Source organism: Parasteatoda tepidariorum, chromosome 4 (assembly GCF_043381705.1).
Source record: "Parasteatoda tepidariorum isolate YZ-2023 chromosome 4, CAS_Ptep_4.0, whole genome shotgun sequence".
In the NCBI taxonomy this organism is placed as follows: Eukaryota; Metazoa; Arthropoda; class Arachnida; order Araneae; family Theridiidae; genus Parasteatoda; species Parasteatoda tepidariorum.
In genome coordinates, this window is record NC_092207.1 from 14,330,955 (window position 1) to 14,351,840 (window position 20,886).

The following is a 20,886-nucleotide window of genomic DNA, read 5'->3' on the forward strand; positions in this document are numbered from 1 at the left end:
TGTTCTGGATGGCTTCATTGAAAAAATATGGGCGTGGCACTTTGACCAATTGATGATCCTTTTTCCAGAACAGAACAAAGAAAATAAGTATAGTAAAGCCTTATGAAAACAAGTTCGATAAAAACTTTGTTATGCATCCGATTTGTCTCATTCATTTGGCGAATAAAGTGCATTTCAATGGACTTCTAATGGGTTTTAAGTGAACAAGTCAAGTCATTGACATATTTAAATGTTTGCTTTTGGAATAATTGAGCCTTTGGGAATAAAGTAATCGGAGTTTTAACGATAATAAGATGCATAAAAGTTCTATTTTTGAAACTTTGTAATTGAATAATATTAAGACTGTTGTCTCACAAAGTTCGAATATAGGAAACTTAACATTTATATTTTTTAAAAGAAAATGTATAAGTTACTGGAATTTTTAAAGTCAGAGTTTAAAATTTTTTACTGGTAAATATTAAGCCTAATGTTAAATTATATGAAAATACTGCTTTCATGTTTTCTGAAAGAAGATATTAAAATTGTTCTTGGGAATGTAAAAATTTGAGCGGATAATTTGCTGTTCAAAAATATCAAGATTGTTGTAACTTACTGCTAACACAAAGAAAACTTTTCATCCACAATTTCTAAAAAGAAATGTCAATAAGTTGTTTAGAAATTTTAAAGAATGTGTTAAATTGTGTTTGAGAAATATTTAAGTTTTTGTCCTTTAACATTAATAGAAAAAAGAATTTATTATTAGCCTGTTGTCTTCTGTTGATAAAGTATTAGAAAACTTCGTGTTAATGTAATTTGAAAGAAATACGTTAATGATAGTTTTAAAAATGCAAATTTTCAAGCGAAATGCTAGATTAATTAGTAACTTTTATATACTTTCTTATTTTATTCCAAACAAATACGGAAAGAAGGTGGATTTTTAAGGACTAACATTTTAAAAGTTATAAGACTTAGATGATCTGATGTTTCATGCATAAAAAGTACAATTTTTGCACATAGTTTCACGTCTGTCATTGCAATCAAGACAAGTGAGACATTATTTCTTATGTATTTTTTTACATTAGATTCAAAAAAATTCAGAGTAAGTAGATAGAACTATTAGCTAAGTAGGGGTTAAATGCGTAAAAAGTATAAGGGAAGAATTGATTTTTTAACTCTCTTTTAAACTATTCGTTTGATTGACTTTATTTTGATCTCATGCAATTCGAATTTGGCATAGAAACTACATAGGATCCAGCACTTGACATAAACACCAGAGTTTTAAGAAGATAAAAGTGCAAAACTGTACTTTTTATGCATAAAAACAGTAATAACTTTTGAACTATTAGTCCTATTGACTCTTTCTTTTTTTCATTCACAAAAAATATACATAAGGCAGTAATAACTAACTTACCAAAATAGGAATTTCAGATGCGCAATCATACTTCATGCTTACTAAATCCGTTGTAATTTCTGACCTATTATAGACTTAATATTGGTGTTATTAAATTCAGTGCAAAAAAATATGCAGGAAACAATACCTCGTTTGTTTAGATATACTGTAATTTTTCCCCTTTTAACTACTCTCTTCCCTCAGTACATTCAAGATAGCGATTAAAGCTCACCCCAGGGGAGGGGCAAATTTCAAGTATTCATATTAGGCCCAAACCCCAACTTTTAAAATAATTCAACTTTTCCTTAATTATTTCCGTATTCAACTCCTCAGAAACTGTCATATTGAATTTGTGAGTTGTGTAAAGTTTAGAATGAGGTTAAGTGGACCAAGGTAACCTAGAATCGGAGAATTGACACCACAAAGAGTAGAATCGAAAGTCCTGTGATCTGTTGCTGAGCAGTATGGTAATAAGGATCTGGAGAAAATTTCCTTCTCTTCTATGACTAAATTAACGAAGTGGTCTCATGAATAAGTGGTGCTGCCATCTATCCTCAGGGTCCTGAGTTAAGATAAACTTTCACCCATGCGGTATTCTCTTGTCAAACGAAAGGCGCACTTTCCTGACTTTATTCACAAAAGGCCAATGGCTAGCGAGCTTGACTTGTCCCAAGAATCATTCGAATCAACATCAACAACAGACAATAGTGGCTTGCAAATAAACATAGTGATTATGCCCTTATTCAAAAAATTTTCTAATCATCATGATTCATTTCAAATTCATCATTCTGTAACGTAACAGTGTGTGACAACTGAGCTAAAAGCATCAATTCCTCGAGAAGTAATGCTAAAATGATGTTGCTTGAGAGACACACACGAGAAGTGATGTTCTTTTTTGTGTTGTTGAGAAAGAGAGTTTTTTTCTGAGAAGGGATATTTCGTTTGGGTAATATTTTGTGATTTTTCGTGTGAATGTTTAAATAAATTGTTTGGTACAACTCACGTCTTATTTCTGGTTGTTGTGACACAACAATTCATTTCAAATAAACATTCCATTCATCACAAACACTGAATAAACATTTTATGTGCGATTATCTTGTGGTTCATTTTCAAAAATATTTAATTTGAATTCCAAGTCAAAATAAAAACAACACCTTGAAATAAAAAAACATAGTGAGCACGTGCAAGTCTAAATATGTAATTAGCGTTCTCTGAAAGATGCTTAGAAATTCCGGGAGAAGAGTTGGAAAAAAATTGTCTTTCTGAAGAAAGACGTGTCAAAAATGATGAATAGCCATTTAATTGTCATATCGAATTTCCTTGCTCTAAAGTACTTCCTTAACATGAATTTGGATTTTTCTCCTTTAGCTTATTCAGTGAAGTTGTTTTTAAAAATAATGTTTGAAAAATGGAACTTTTAAAAAGGTGTGTTTGTACAATGTACAATTTATTTTATTATTTATGTCAAATGCACAGTAAACGAAAAAAAAGTCCGATTCATGGTATTTTATTAACATGTTGTTTTGAAGTTTTGAAATACTTTGCTTAATAGCACATTTTTGCATTATGTGCAAACAACTTTCAAAAATGGAAGAGCCACAGATTATTAGTATCCAAAAAGTATAATAATGAAACTAAAACAAAATGGTTCTGGAAAATGATATTTACACAATGTGTTCCGTAATAACTTATATAACGGAACACTCTATTAACCTACATTTTTATGAAGATTGGTGAGAGACGTGTTTTTTATCGTGGCGAATGGTAACATTTATACAGAGTGTTCCGCAATAGCCAGTGTTAAGGAACACTCCATTAACAAGCATTTTTAGCAGGACTGTTAAGAACATGGTTTTTTACAGTTGAGAATAATGACATTTATGCAGAGTCTTATAACATTTAGAGAGTGTTCCGTAATAGCCACTATAACAGAACACTCTATCAGCATACATCTTTAGCAAAAATGGTAAAAAACATGTTTTTTACCGTTGAGAGAAATAAATTTATACAGAGTGTTCTTTAATAATCACTATAACGGAACATTCTATTAACATACATTTTTGGTAGGAACAGTAAATGATTTTTACGTTTGAGTTATGAGTACTTCCGTTCAAAACGCTTTTGTTGATAGCCAGGTTTGATTAAAGATTTAATTCAAGGATGAAAAGTTTAGGAAATAGGTGACAAACTATAATGCAAATGTAAAACTTAATTGTTAAACTCTTTTCAAATGAGAATCTACGTCTTTGAATATATTTAATCTAATTAATATATCTAATATATTTGAGAAATTGATTTAAAAAGAGTTGAATTCAACTTTTCTTTCATAAATAGCGCAAAACTAGATTTAGTAGCATATATTTATTCAAACTGCATCAAACAATATATACTTTTGTAGAAAAATCATTAGATTCCTTAAATATTTTTAAAAAAGAGTTGCTTTTTTTTAAAACTTTTTACTCCAATTACTTACTAAAAAGTTGAAGTTTTCCTTATCATAGTTGGATAGAAGAAGAAGAATAGTGCACTGTATTTAAATGACAAAAGTAAACGCCGCAATTTTAATGAGAGGCAAATGACAGGAATTTTTACCCTCAACCTACAGTGGCCAAAGACAAATCATCGGCAAACGTTTTGTTTCAGCCAAATGATTATAGAAACAAAAATATTTGAAACATAAAAATGATAATCTTCTTTGTAAATCTGTTTCACTTGCTGAATTAACGAGTAAAAAAATTTCCCCATAAAAATTATGAATCCTTTTTCTTATATAATCATTTCTTAGTTTTCTTCATCTTCTTGATTAAACTAAAATATTCAAACAGCTACAAATCCTCTTCAAAATGCTAAGTATGCGTCTGCGGAAAGAAACGCTTTTCATGCCCATCTAAAAAACAGATAAGATTTCCAATGGCTGCCAACATTATGAGCTGACTCTGGCTTGGCGAAAGTTTCAGATCTTAAAAGTGCTTGTTGAAAAAGCTTCGGATCGGAAGATATGAAACATTCAAAGCTTTCAAGATACTGATAAACAAACTGTCGAAGTCAATCGTACTAAAAATGAGTCTCCAAATATGTCTCAACGACTCATATCTAAACACGATTCATCTATTTTCTTATTCCAATCCTCCCTCCTCTTCCTATCCTCTGAAATTGCTTCTAATCAAGATCTGTGCTTTTTTGCCATTATTTTTGGCGAGAAAGATAGAGTTAAGTGGTCCAAGACAAATATTATGAGGCACAAGCTTTTTGGAGAGACATTATACTTTTCTGGACAGAGTAGCTAAATCATCTTATGAATTCTTCATCTCACGTTCAATTTTTTCAGGGATATAAATGGATTTTTGTCATACGCCTTGGAGTGGGAAAAAGAATTTGAGTAACAATTTTGGGAATTCGTGAAAAATCTGCTTTAGGATAGAAAGAAACATCGAAGATGCTTAGAAATTTTTTTTCACCACTAAGAAAACCGACCAATTTAAATACTTTGCCATTTAAATCAATGTTCTATACTTATAGTCTGTTCATATTATTGTTATTCTAAACATATTATCAGACACAAGCGCTTTAGAGTGATATAATTTTCAAATGTAATAGCTGAACAATTTTATGAAATCTTCGGAGGTAGAATTAAATTTCGTAGAGGTAGAAATACCCTTTGTCTTGGAGGTAGAATTGCACTCTGTCTTAGAGATAGAATTATATTTTGTAGAGGTAGAATTGGATTTTGTCTTAAAGGCAGAAGATCTTAGGTAGAATTACATTTTATATATGTAGAATTACATTTTGTCTGGGAGCTAGAATTACACTTTGCCTTAGAGGTATATTACATTTTGCCTAGGAGGTAAAATTACATTTTACCTTGGAGGTAAAATTACTCTTCATCTTAGAGGTAGAATTACATTTTACTTTAATACTATAATTACTATTTAAAAAATGTTTCATGAGCTCAGTAAAGAAATATGTTGAGCTACATTTTAGTGTATTGTTTTAAAAAATGACTTTCAAATGCATAGGGAGATATTTGAAAAACTGTTTTTTACTTTGAATTATTCTTATTTAATATCTTGGTAAAACAAATTACTGTTTTATAAATTCAATCTAAACGTAATTAATGTTTTGAGCAATTAAATTACACGTTTTATGAGGGCACTGTTTTCGAATGTATTATCTAAAACTTTTTATAAGATATTAATTGTAGGTGATTTTTTAAAGACAGAATTGCACATTGTAATTTTAATTTTCAATTACTTGTTTTCAGAATGATTCCAAAAATGCGAGCGTTCTAAAAATGTAATCGCTTCAATAGCACTGTTACTATAAGTAACGGATATATCTAATATATGAAAAAGAAAAACATTTTTGGTTCTGTTCCTAAAATTATTTTCAAAACAACTCTTTAAATTTAATTAATTCAAATGTTTCCTTTCACCATTTATGTATAATAATTCAATATTTTCCTGAAACCAATTATTTTCAAAACATTTTTAAAAATGCAAAATGCATCTTTTTTTCTTTAGCTCTACAATTCCAAAACTGCCTCTCTAACAGTTTTCAAAAGTATATCTGCCCCAAAGCGGCATCTCTAACAATTCCAAAAACATTTCGGTTTCTTAACTGCATTTCCAAACTTCCTAAAATGGGACCGGACTTTAAATATTTATACTTTCGAAACTATTACAATAATTGATACACGAATTTTACCATTTGCTTAAGGTAAAAAAAAAATTGTGAAACCGTTTTGGAACAATTTATAATCAATCAATCAATCTGTAGTTTTTTTTCTGCATTTCGTCGTTACTCTGAAGTGATTTCTAATGCTGCACTAACGCTGCTAAATTTCTGCTGTATTTAGAGTATCGGTAGTCCATGAATAGTGTCTTAGGCATCCGAATGATAAGTAGAAACACATGGCCACTAATATCCCAGGACCTCACACCATGTGATCGCTTTTTATGAGGTTACCTTAAAGACACATCTTGTGAACATTGCCTGTACGAAACTTGAAAAGTAACATAAAGGGCATACATTGAGAGTTCCGTACATTTTTCTTTGTTGTTGTTGTTGACGTATGCCTGTTTAGGAAGAGGGGGTGCGATTGCTCTTGTTTTCCAGTGGCGCATATATAGCCAAGAATTCGACTTCTGCCGCACCATACGTCACATCCGTTTATAGGGCGGACCCATTCATACACCATTCATTCATCCACAGATCGTAATTTTGACATGAATCAAAGAACGATCGATCTCCAATACAGTACCCCTAGAGGTATTGATTTGTTATGGGAACATGGAGGACTTTTGCGACTCGACAGATTTAACGTGCATCAGTCAGTTTACTACACGGGGAGTCTTCGGCCGGCGGGGTTCGAACCCCCGAATTCTCGGACATGGACCCAGCGCCCTACCGACCAGGCTATCCCGGCCCCACATTTTCCTTTATTTTTGTAAATGGTAATATTCATCATACGTGTAATCTCTTAAAAATATTTGTAAATATTTTAAACATTCATTGTAATATAGGCAATAATTTCGAAATATTTAAAATCCGGTCATTTACTTCAGCTAATCCCGCATAAATGGTCGGAATAATAAAACCCTTCTATTTTTGGTTTTAGTAACGAACATTTATACTTTTATGGCCAATGCTTAAGGAAACAAGTCGAAAAGTTCACAATGATGGAGACAAAAACGATTGACCCACACACAGTACCATTAGATCATTTCGACTTAATATATACGAAAACAAAGTTTATATGCAATGCAAAAGGACTTCTTTGTTTATTTTGTAGCCACTGAACCCTTAAGTGACAAGCAAAATCATCGAACTTCTCTTTTGTAAGTGTCTCTGCACCTTGGCGCCATTTCGGCGGGCTCATTGCCACTTTCATTATCTTTTCTGTCTTCCGATTTTTCTAAAAATAATCGCCAACTTTTCTGAATCTGAAACTCTCTAAGAAAAATTTATTATGAAGGGAATGAAAGTTTTATAAATACGGGAGAGTCTCTCTTTAAAGTTTATTCTCCGACATTTTTCCTTTATCTTTCAGCAAGTCTAGAACTGCAGTTATCATAATTGGTACAAGTTTCATTCCTTCCATTTCCTGGTTGGACTAGAATTAAACATATTTTTTTATTGTAACTTTATTCTAAATAAGCAAGAAGATCTGTAAGGATCACCTCTAACATCTATTTTAACAACATTTATAAAAAGTATATCAAAAAAATAATCTTCACAACTTAGGAATCACAAATTTATGCATAAATCAGAGTAAAGTATTATCATATTAAGGGAAATCATTTATTGATTATCACTGAAAATCAGGGATTAAAATAATTTAAAAGTAATTTATTTTCAAAAAGTTTTACAGAAACAGAGCACATTTGCGTTTAGATACAACTAGATAAATTCATTAAGATAATTAAAGGGATAGTAGAACTAAATCAATAAGATAAACAAATAGGATGTGGAACTATACCAATGCAAAAGATAAACAAATGAGTGGTAGAACAATGCATAAGATAAACAAGTAGGTAGTAGAACTATATCAATGCATACGATAAAGAAATAGGTAGAGAACTAGACCAATGCGTTAGATAAAAAAAATGGGTAATGCTATACCAACGCATAAGATAAACAAATGGTTAGTAGGACTAGATCAAGGAATAAGCTAAACAAATAGGTAGCAGGACTGTATCAATTTATAAGATAAACAACTAGGTAGTAGGACTGTGTCAATTCAAAAGATAAGCAAATAGGCAAAAGAACTAGAACGATGCTTAACATAAACAAATGGTTAGTAGAACTAGATCAAGGAATAAGATAAACAAACAGGTAGTAGTACTAGAAATAAATAGGTAGTAAGATTGTATCAATTCATACGATAAACAAATAGAACTGGAACTAGACCAATGCATAAAGATAAGCAAAAGGGGTAGTAGAACTAGATCAAAACTTCGGTCTCAATTAACAAAAATTTCAAGAGTCTAACAGGATGAAATAAAATTTGACAACATGTATTAAAAAATGTTTTGGAGAAGTTCAAGGATCACCCCTGACCAATTTCGAACGTACGATGCCTTTTTATAATGTAGTTAAAGTATCAAAATTTCCTAATGTCAATTTCAAAACTAAACTGGTTTTGGATGTTTTTAATCCCTGCTTTGCTTCGCTAATGCTTCAATAATGCTTCATCAGAGATTGATAACGCTATTTGTTCGTTTTTTTTTCACATATAAATATTAATTTTCTAAATGAGCATAGTTGTTTAAATTCATTTTACTGACAATCCTGGAAATTTATATATTTAGCGCTCTGTGCACTTATCAAAATATTTATAATTATCAAAAAAAAAGGGAAAAGAAATTATTTAACCCAACAAACTTATTAACGGATTTTTATTATTGGAAATGTTTCCTTAAAAGGCCCCTTGCCAATTAAAACAATTATTAGGTTGATTCAGATATGGCTTCCGGAATTTCCGGTTACTATCGCTATTGCGTTTGAAGAGAACTTTTTAAACTATATTCTCCTAAATAAAATATAAAAAAGTCCCAAATGAAAGCAAAACATGTTTTATTTTTATCAAAATAATATTTATCATTATTATAAAAAAATTTTTTAAAAAATTTAAAAAAATACTCTTTTGCACAAAATTTAATTTGAATGCTTGTTTGTTTAAAATCCAAGCTAAATAAAGTTTTTTTTTAAATATACAATTATGAGCGTTCTTAAATCATTATTTTAGTTGTTAAGTTCACAAAAGGAAAAACGGAGCATCTTAATAACTTTTTATCTAGCAATCAGATTTTCGTGCACTAACAATCTCATTTGTTTAACAATCTTAACTTGAATATTGTAATTAATTTAGACAAGAGATTATTTAGTAATAGTGCAAATATTTTACAATTTATATTCATTATTTTAGTTGCATACGTTGATTGGATTGTTTTCTTATTATAAGCAATATAATTGCATTATAATATTACAATAATCACATTAACATGTACAAAACTATAAAATTTCCAAATTTGATGTTTAAATTAATTGCTAAAAACAAGTGAGGCACAACGATAGCAACCTTCTCCTATTTGAATAAATATGAAATGAATTCTATATGAATAATGTATGAGTAAATACAAAATAGAAAAAAACGTAAGCAAAAAAAAATTACGAATATAATATATGAATAAATATAATATATGCAAAACATGAATAAAGTGCATGAATATATAAAAAAATGATAACATTTTTTTCTATAATATAGTTTTTAGATCAATGCCCTTTAAAATTTAAACCAATTACAAGACTCAAACCAAAACTATATTCAAACAAAACTCATTGACGATACCAAATCTACAACCACTTGTAAATTCTAAAACCGATCAATAAAATATATTGAGACAGTTGGAGACAAACACAAATTTTAAAAGTTAGTTTGGAATGAAATTCGGATTGGAAACGATATTGGAATAAGTTCTGTGATTTAGGATTTCCAATCAGACAGATCTGTCGCGATTTAAATTGTGTTCGTCGCCTGATGTCGTCATATGTTTCAGTTTTATGTACTCAGTACGTCAATCTGCAGACTATTGCAGAGTATATTGCCACAAAATGTATGTGGAATTTGTTCTTAAGTGTAGATATTTATCTTGCGTCTCACTTTCCAGGGATGGACTAAGTGGTAGAAACTATTATATAGTCTCAATTGAGAATGTATTTTTACAATAAATAGTAGAATATAATGAACTCAACATAATGAAATATGAATATGTTTTTAAATCCTTTTAAAAACCGTATTTTTAACATAGTCTGATTGACACACCTTGTAATTTAATAAAAATAATTTGAGAAAATGTAAAATTGAGTCAAACCGTAGAACATTTATAAATTCTGAATTCTAATAAAACGATACTACTAAAGACAGGATGTTCCGTAAAGACTACCCTTAATACATAATTTTAAAATTCTTATAAAAATCGAAAATGAAAAAGGGTATCGATTGAACATAAAAGGAATAAATATACATTAAAAACCGTGCCATGAATGTCCTTTGTGCTTATGTTCAGTGCGCTTAAAAAACGAACCACATTGAATAACTTTAGATCTAATGATCGGATCTTCATGTTCTAGGACTCAATCTTAAGGGTACGAGGGGATGATTAGTTCGGGCAGACGATATTTTAAGTTACGAAATCAGACACAAAAATTTTATGTACAATTAAAAGAATGTAATTTTCCATTATAAAATTCAAAATTTGAGAAAAATTTGTTGAATAGTTCCTGCGAAATTAAATTTCGAAAACGTCACACATGTAAAATTCGATTTCTCAGGAACTATTCAACTGATTTTGTCCAAATTTTGTATTTTACCATGAAAAATTATGTTCTTTAAAATGATGCAAAAATTCTATACCTTACAATTCAAAATTGCTTCGACCATTATTAAATAAAATAATCAATATTTACTATAAGTTATGGTTCGCATGGGATTATCTTTGGATAAACGAATTTTATATTCATGTGCAAAAATGTTTCAATTCACTTAAAAAGTTCGCGAGTCATAGTGAAATACGCAAAAAGTAAAATTAACATCAAGGGGTTCAAACTTTGGAGCGCTCTCATAAACAAACTATTGAGACCATATCTTCCAGTATGAGGCTGCCCCCAATATTTTGAGAGTAAGGAATCCAAAACGTGGGTAAGGATTACATGCGTCGGAAAAAAGTTATGTTTATTCAGTGAAAGTAAGCTTTTGTGTCTGATTTCGTATCTTAAAATATCGTCTGTATAAATAAGTTAATATATATGAGATCAACCCGATGAACCATTAAGATTGAGTCCTAGAACGTGAAGATCTATCATTAGATCAAAAGCTATTCAAGGTTGGGCATTTTTTTTTTTTCGCTTTTTGCGCAGTGTACGACTTTACTCGCTAGTAACAGTAACAACGTGCCTAATAAAAAATAATGCTTCTTATCTACATCATCTCCACCTTTTTGTGACTTATTTTAGAACCACTTTTAGCAAAGCTTCGGCAGCTTCGAACTCATACCTTTTGGTGGCCGCTATTCATCAAAATTATTATACGCTTTTTTATCATAAATATTTTTTTTTTACTTTTATGAAATCAAGTGATTAAAATCGTGATTTAAATCACTTGATTATTTGCAATAATCTAAAAATTTTGTATATTCTTAGGTAAACATTAAGAATACTACAAATTGTCATAATTGTTGTACAACAATATAAAATATTATAATTATTCTATAACAATAATAAATATTATCATTGTTTTATTTTTGACTTTAATAAAATCAAGCCATTGAAACCATGGTTAAAATCGAGATTTAAATCGATTTCTTTCCTTGATTTAAATAGTTGATCACTATCATCCAAATATCTTGTTTACTTTTAAAAGTAAACATTCAGAATTTTGAAAATATCATAGTTGTTTTATAAAAATACAAATTATCATAATTATTTTACTTTTATGAAACCAAGCTAATAAAATCGGGATTTAAATGGCGATTTTCTTTTTATTTAATTTATATCATTGATTATAATTATCTAAAAAATATCGTTTGCTCTTAAAAGTAGGCATTGAAAATATTCAGCTATTTTGGGAAAAGTTGAGAGGAACAAATTGCTGCAATGTTGTTTACAAACGATTTTAACTCGTGGTGTGTTTTCGACTCCTGGTGTCAAGGGGATTAAAAGAGTTTTCCAAATGTTGCGTGTGGTCCACATTCGCAATCTTTTCTGGAGATAAGGAACATTTTAGAAATTAGCAACTCCCATCCATTTCTGCGAGCATAATAAACGACCCCGTGAGAAGCGCTGATTTAATATCACTTTTGAAATGTCTCTTCGCTTGTGTCCCTGAAATTAATTGTGTTTGGTTTATTCAATGCAATGTACCCTAAAGGCAGAAAAAATAGTCTTCTACGGTTATTAACGTATCAGTAAAACATTCTTAGACATTCTTTGAATGTCTGGAATAAAGCAAAACTTTCGTTAAAATTTAGATTGATGTAATATAATTACTTATATGCAAACCGATACATTAAATTCATTATACAGACAGTTCTACAAAATTCACCCTTGGACTAATTTTTGACAGTATTAAAAAATACGGAGTAAGCTTATGTGTATACTGATAGACTTTATTATACAGATCATTTTTTGCTTACATGATTAGATTGAATATTTTGCCGGCCACATTCTATGTTTACATGATTAAATTGCTGATTTAGTTGCTGTTTTGAATCATCACTGAATCATCAGTTCAGTGGTTACATTGATTAAATGATTAGACTGGTAATTTAGTTACTTTTGTACACTGAGAATCCAATATGGACAGTGGTTTTTAAAAGTATTGCTCTGTCTAATAATACTATATCATCAAAAGTTTGTTAAATTAAAAAAAAATAAAAAGACGAATTAAAAATGTAACCGAAAATCCAAGATGGCGAGAGTATAGGCCTCTTAAACAAATTCTCCGGGGAGAAATTCTTGATTGAAATTTTTCATCGAGAATTTCGAATGAAAGGATCATTTTAATCACATTCCGTTCAAGATGATTTTTTATATAAGGATACAATTAAAAAAATTGCGGAGACAATAAGAGAGCATTCAAAAGAATAGTATCCTTGCTGTTTTACATTTTACTCACTTTTATCTCTCTTTAGAAAATATAACAGATAAGCTTATATACAGACTGATAAACTAAACAAAGTTTGAACTAGATCAGTAATTTATTAAACTCAGTGACTATGATCAGTAACTAGATCAGTTTTTTTGTAATAAAATTTGTAAGTTGAACAAATTACTCTTTTTTGAAATTTGCCTTTTTTAAGAGCGGTTTGGTATGTGTATACTTTTCCAAGAAATTGCCCTAATTTTTAAAAAAAAAATATTGTTCTATTTTTCATCTTAGACTTAACACGAGACCTAGATTTGTCTTCTAAATTGAACTTTAAATTGTTCTAAATTGAATTTTAAAATATCTAATTCTTTTGAAAGGAATTCGATATTATGAAGAATAAAGAGATGGGCGATGGGGAAAGATATATAATGAAATAAAACAAGCGTTTTAGTAACTATGTTTTTTAAATATAGTAAATGGGGGGGGGGAAATAATCCCCTGCCAAATCGAAAACGTAGAGCTCATCACTTCAAAAAAACGTAAGTGAAGTTCTGGTGATGATAAAAGCTACCAAAAGTTAACAAAGTATGTTTCGTTTGAAGTCTTACAAAATTAAAATTTTTCCCCCTTTTCTTGATCTACTTAAAAAATTTAGCCCTTGCATTTTTTATTTTATACTCTTATATTTTCTTATTCTTAGCTTTGTGTCCGTTAATTTGTTTAAGTCAAAAAGAGGTCGAAATTTTGACCGGCAGTAAATTTGCAAAGAAGTTCACTTGCCCAGCTTACAAAACAATTGCAACTTATATTGTAGTCATTCACAGAGTTCCAATTTTGAGCACTCTAGCTAGTCGAAAAAATGGTTAATTTTACAAGATTCCACCTTCACAATTACGAAATTGAGTAATTAAAACGTCATAGAAAATAGGATAAATTTAGTTTTTAACTAAAAATTTTGTTTCACCACAAAAAACAAAGATGACTGTTAAGTAATTATGGATATTGGGGAGCGGTGCAGAGGCGGGTTCCACCTTGTTGTATAAAAAAAAACGTATCAATTTTATTTAAATTTATAAAATTGTGAATGCTGAAATGATGAACTAAAAAATAACAAGAATGGGGTTTTAATTAGTGGTAGGTTCACTAATTCTATAGGCAATACACAGTAAATGCTTACAAACAAGATGTAAAATTGTTCAATCCTTCTTCCCGGAAGTGATACTCAGACACGTGATTTTTCACTATCTCTTGAAAGTCACAAAGTAAAACATCATCTGTTTTTAACACTTAACTAAATCACTTAGGTGTGTTTCCATACCAAAAACACATTTTGCTTATTTATCCTTACCAAGATGAAAGAAGAAGAAAAAATGCTTGTAGTTGAATGATCTCTGATAAATGGTACCATTCCATCTTAGGGTTCACTTTCAAAAAAGTCGAGAATAAACCTTTTTACAGACAAACACGGTTGCGGGGAAAAAGCTTGGAAATTGGTCACTGAATAAAAAGAAAAGCAAAAAGGGTAAAAATGAGAGTATTTGTCACCAATGGTTGTTATTTTTAGGAATACACAGGCCGTCGAAATGTTCTGTGTTTTTCTTTTATCATCGTTGGCATTCATGAAGAAAAGTGTCCAGAGCGCCGCCTTGCGGTCGCCACGCGCTTTTTTATCAACATGCATGAAATTGAGATTGAGGGTGGTGTATAAAAAAGAGTGTAATAAATTTCTCAACATCTCACTCTTTTTAAAATCTGTTTATCACAAACTTTATTCTTCTTTGTTCTTCAAGCTACTCGATTTTATAGCTTCTTTCCAAACAACTTCATGTTTTTAAGTAAGAGACCACAAGCTAAAATGTGCTTTAACTATAATAAAATTTTGACAATATTTTTTTTTATTGTTATCATTTTTTTTATTTCACAAACTATAAACCAGTTTGTAATTTCAACCTTTAACCTTATAACAAATGTAATGAAATGCTCTACAGTCAAACATCGCAAAATTACATTTCATAATTTAATCCGAAGTTAAAAACAGATCTTATACGAATATTTTTGCTGACCAAAAAACAAAGTCAAGAAAACTCATTCGTTCATTTTTAATACTAGAATGACTTAGGAAGTTTCTCTTTTTTTTCCCTTTTGTTTTTTTGTTGCTCTTACTTAAAAAATGATACTTACTGATAACTTATATTGAGCCTTTCTGACTTTTCATAATTCAATCCAATTTAAGAGCTTATTTAATCATTTATGTGTTACCTTATAAGAACGTATATATTGAACCTTAAACCCAAAATAGACGTGAGGGGCAAGGGTGGCCTTTTAATTATTTTGGTAGTTAACCCATAACCCCAAATAGGTTCAAGTACTTAGTTAGTATAAGGTACCCTAGTTACATTAAAAAAACAAAGGTATTTCAGCATGCCTATAATTATTATTTTTCGAGAAAAGAAGACTCAATTATTTAAGAAACTAATGTGCAAGCATAGTATATATAATTTTAAGCTTTCAGATGTTTGAGAGTTCGATAAAAATAAATTGCAAAGGAAAACAAGTATTTCTGAAAACCCTATTCCTACCAAGAAATGAAACAATAATTTTGTAAATTGTACCTATTAATTTTGTTGTTATTTGCAATAACTACATAAAATTTCGTAAACCTAGCTTAAATATTCATGGAGATACGGACAATTTTACAGAAACGAATTTTTTTTTACTTGCACTTATTGCTGTAACTTTAAAAATATTCCATAAAATTAAATTAAATTTTCGGAGCAATTTAAAAGTAATTACAAAATTATTGTTTTTGAATTTGAAATAAATTCGTTAAAAACTCCGCAAGATATAAGTATTTAAAAAAGCTCTTTTATATTGCGCATGAGCAGAAAAAAATGTAAAAATGTTTTTTTCATAATTTTGTATTGAATCGTATCTGGAAATGAATGAAAAAAACCTGATTTAAATATCTTAAAAACTTTTAATTTTCTAAGTAGTTTTATGTATATTTTAAAGGGAAGCACTACAATGAAGTAATTAAACCTTCGATTGCTCACTATATAGAATTTCCTTCCGTTAATTTTGAGAACTTTCAAGTCTTCCATGACGGAAACTTATTTGCCATTTCTCTAAATGTTATTGTAATTAACAAAGTGCTTTTGTTAAAGAAATTGAAAACTGTACAAAATAAAATAAATCAAGCTTTTTTTCTGTCGCAATTTCCAGTGCGTTATCATAAAACAGTGTTTTCCAAGCTTATGACTTTTGTGTACCCTTCTGTATTTTTTTAAAATATGTTTATTTTTATTTTTTGGTACAAAATTTTGCTAATAAGTTTATTTGCATCAGTGAGAAAGATGATATTGTTTTTGCTGTGATAACAGTACATCATAATTCGGTTCTCTTGTGGTCAATTTTAGTCTGAGATGCGATTCCACATCCAATAATATATTTCTTTTTTCGAAATTTAATTGCACAAAAGTTAAAAATCACAACTGGCTGTTGACACCACTAATTATTAACTCTGCAAAAAATAGCCAATAGAAAAATACCTAATCGAAAATTTTCATGGCTAGCTTTGTTTTTAAATAACATTTTTTTAAATTTTCGTTTGTTGCAAGATATTTCACATAAGTACGCGTACCCCCGCTAAACTGTTCCCATATCCCTGGGGGTACGCGTACCACACTTTGGGAAACACTGTCATAAAATATATTCAACAAATTTTTTCAGCTATTTTATTATTATTATTATTATTATTATTATTTTTAATATTATTATTATTATTATTATTTTTAATATTATTATTATTATTATTATTTCAACCAAATAGAGATAAAACAAAAATTGTAAAAACGTTTGATTTCAAATTTTCTGCAACTTCCTTCCTTCACTGAGAAAAAAATTCTGGCAAACAATATCTATTTTTATGGTAAAGAAATTTATAATTTAAATATCTAGAAGGAAAAAAAAACGTGGATTCTAGCAATAAATATCAAAATTCGCAGTACATCATTGATTTAATAATCTTTCTGTTGTTATTAGTGACTTGCTGATCTAGTACCAAAGGATGCGCCGATTTAGGGCATTCAGCTAAAATAAGGTGTCCGTTTGAACAGAAGAAATTAACCCATTTAAACAGTAATTAAATAGATATTAAATAAAAATTTTAATTTTGAATTTCTTTTCAGTTTTAAATTTCAAAATTTAAGAGGATTTCTTGCACAAAATGTGTAAACAAAACAAATTTTTTGAAACACTCTGAAATGCATCTTAATTTCCGAAATATTTTGATTTTTTAATAATTTAATTCTATATCATCAGGATTCATATCAATCAACATTACAATAAAGCTAAAATACAGACATTATTCTACATTTTCTAAAACGTTTTCTCACCATTGGCTGGTAAAAAATAAATAAATGAATAAATCATTGAATATAAATTGTTATTATTTTATTGTCCTGCTGAAGTAGCAGAGTGTGAAATTCTATTAGATAGTTATCGTAAACTGAGATTCTTTTATTTTATGGGTCGCCAAGAATTTCTTTTTAAGAGTGACTTGGCGACACCAAATAAGGCCTCGTGTATGGGTTTGGAATGCGTCACCTGTCACATTCGGAGGGTTTCTGCAAAGATTTAGAGCTCTTGAATTAAATTTCTTCTAAGGCTTCTTCCTGGGACTATTTTGCACAACTCCTGATGTCGAAATCTGCAACAACAAAAGGAGAAAGAATTATTTTCATTTGTGACGTTATGCCGGGTGTAAAGGGACCCCATACTTAAATTTTATTCTTTATTCGAAAGTCAGATTTAGGATATGCTAAAAATTAGTACCAAGCGTAAGGTTATGATATTTAAACAGATTAAAAAAAAAAATTCTAGCTAAAAACGCCATTTTTAAATTTTCAGCCCTTAAAATATGAAGAATATGCAGCAATCATCATCACTATAGAAAGTCCTGAACTCTTAGTGTTAATGTTATTTCTTGTCATTATTATTATCCCGCTTTATCTTAATGCATTGAGAAAATTAAGAAATGTAAAGGGGGCTCAAATTAAAGAAGAAGAAAAAAACGTTACAGAAATATTTTCGTCATTTTATCCAAATTTAATGTAATGATGATCGGAAAGTTTGAATTTTAAAATAAAACTTAAAATGTGTTATATTACGTAAATAAATAGAAAAAAATGCGATACATATTAATTATGTGTTCAAATGCAATCAAAAACGCCTGAAAAATATTTATTAAAATCATTTTTAAAGTAACTAAATCAACCTTGAATTATATTTTTAATAATTTATGCTTGAAACAAATTAAATTCGAACTTAGAATTACATTTTAATCCGAATTACTGCCAGTCAAAAACACTTATTTAATTAGGCTAAAAGATAATGTATTTAAAAACAGATGCTGCTTTTATTACTCTAAGGCAATTTAAAGGTAAATTTCAGAAAAAGTTTTCATTTCATTACAAAATTAGTCATTAAAAAACGGTAATATTTCTAAAAATTAGATTATTACTTAATACTTTTTTTGCACAATTATGTTGAAAAGCCTTGATTTCATTAGAAAAATAAGAGCAGTAAAATATCATTCAGCTTTTGTACTAAGATACTGATTTCTCTCCTAAGATAGAAACGTGTAAGGATCGTAATGTGTGACGTCACAAAAACAGTGATTGGACCTTCCACCTCTTTCTAGGTGACTCACGTCTGATTCGATGTATTACATCCAATATCAAAAAATATTATGGTTTTTCTAGAACATTGAATTCAGTTTAATGACTCAATTCCTGTACAATACACACAATTCCTGTAGAGGGCGAGGCAAGCGGTAATACGACACTTTGAAACACAACTTTCCATCAGTCATTGCTGATGAAAAGTAAATAAAAACAGTCTCGCATCAGCTCGATGAGATTTAGAAGATCATGACGATTAAAGCCTCACAATTCCGTAACCAACGACATGATTGCGACAATGTGGTCAGCCTTACACACAAGCTGTCTTTATTTCCTTGACAAGCTAGTATCCATCGGTGTGCAACTGGGTTGGCTTCAAGCCGCCCCTGAAGATCGAACCCCTGTCTTTCACAATGTCAGCTCAGTGACTTTAACCACTGTACCATAGTGGCTAATCCATTGCTGTTAGAGACATCAATAGGTCACTTCCACCATATAACTATATCATATTGATTAAAAAATGCATCTATGTTTTATGCGTTGGGGCTTAGTTTAGTAATTTTTTGTTACACTAATTCTCATGTTTCTCTTTTTTCACAGCATGTGACACACGCACTTATCAAACGGGCCATCTTCACATTATGGATGATTGCCTTATTTCTTGTGTGCTTACCCTTCACCGGCTTTGGGTTGTATTACGATGAAAGCACGTCGATTACTGGAAGATCTCGATGTAAGCGATATCGATCAGCCAGTGAACTGTCAGACATTGTCTACGCATTCGTCGTCTTCGCTTTTGGATGTTGGCTCTGCTTGGTGATCGTATGTTGCAACTTAGCAGTCGTCCGGGCGCTCTGCAGAATGGGACGCAAGAGTCTGGCTCACTGCGGGAGAACAACTGTCCGAAAAGATAGCAGGGAGTTATCCTTCAACCACACCACACCTGAAGAGTTATCCTTTGCAAAGCTGATGGTCATTCTGTGCATCTTTTTTGTGGCATGTTGGGTGCCGCAAATGGTGAGTCATCACAAAATGTAATTTGAAATTTGTAGTTTGATTGAGTTTTAAATAATTACATGACTTTTTCTTATTTAAACTCTTTTTTTTATCGATGTCTGTTTGGGTAAAAATAAACGAAATAAAAAAGCAATCGATGATCTGCTACATTTATAAACTACGTTAAAAGATATTTAGAATATCGATTCCTCGCTTACATTTGCATAACTTTCGCTTTTATAACAATCTATTTATATTTTTACATGTTATATTATAGTCGAGATACGTTACTTTCACAGTTTTTACAAATAGTTCATAGTGATTCCGTTCAGTGCATGCATACTTGGAAGGGATGTCGGGCACATTATGAGGACATTGTGAGGAATCGCAAGGTAAATAGCCAATGTTCGGAAACATCATCATACGCCGTTAGGGATGCCTTTTCCATTGTAAATTAGCTGTTTGTACGCATTTCAAATGGTACTCTTATTTATCTAAATTATTTTAATGTTAAATTAATTCGATGAGGAGTTTAAATTAATTTGATATTCACTCAAGTTCGAGTTGAAATCATGCATTTAAGTTATGCAAATAGTCTATCAAATATGGTTGAAATTCACTCTAGTTCGAGTTAAAGTGAAGCATTCGAATGATGATGATGATTATGAATTAAAACTGACACTGACTAAAATTAACTCAAATTTGAGTTAAAACGATCCACTCAAGTGATACTGATGGCCAATCAAAAATTATAATAATCCATTCAAGTTCACGTTCAAATTATGCATTCTAACTTGAGTTAGTTCATTTGACTCTTTGACTCGAGTGAATTTAACTCAAGATGATAAGACTTCTTTTATCCAGACAAATGAGTAAAATTTAACTCAAGTTGAGCTATTTTAACTCGGTCATTTAAAATGAGTAGCATCGTTAAAAATTGCATTGAAATAGACTGAGAAATGCTTGTTACATCGATATTGAATGATCTGGAGACTAATTTGTTATGCTCTCTATATTGCTCACCAAATCATTAAATTACAATAAATCAGCTATTTTTGAGTCGTATGAATGCAAGTTTTGACAATAACTAGAAAACGTCAAATTAACACTAACAAGGGAAACTAGGGAAGTGTGACTCGCCAATTTTGAAATAAACTAGTGGGATGTATGCAGGTGACGAACCTCCTAATGTT

The 20,886-nt window shown here is 30.1% G+C and overlaps 1 protein-coding gene across 2 annotated transcripts in view; it reads left to right on the forward strand.

Annotated features, from left to right (window-relative positions):
* LOC107441408 (prostaglandin E2 receptor EP3 subtype-like) overlaps positions 1-20,886 on the forward strand; it is a 63,744-nt gene that overhangs the window by 34,321 nt on the left and 8,537 nt on the right. For both annotated transcript variants that reach the window (XM_016054648.3, XM_016054650.3), the window contains exon 2: positions 19,298-19,714. In XM_016054648.3, the coding sequence (XP_015910134.1) occupies positions 19,298-19,714 (417 nt within the window). The remainder of the gene's footprint in view (positions 1-19,297; positions 19,715-20,886) is intronic.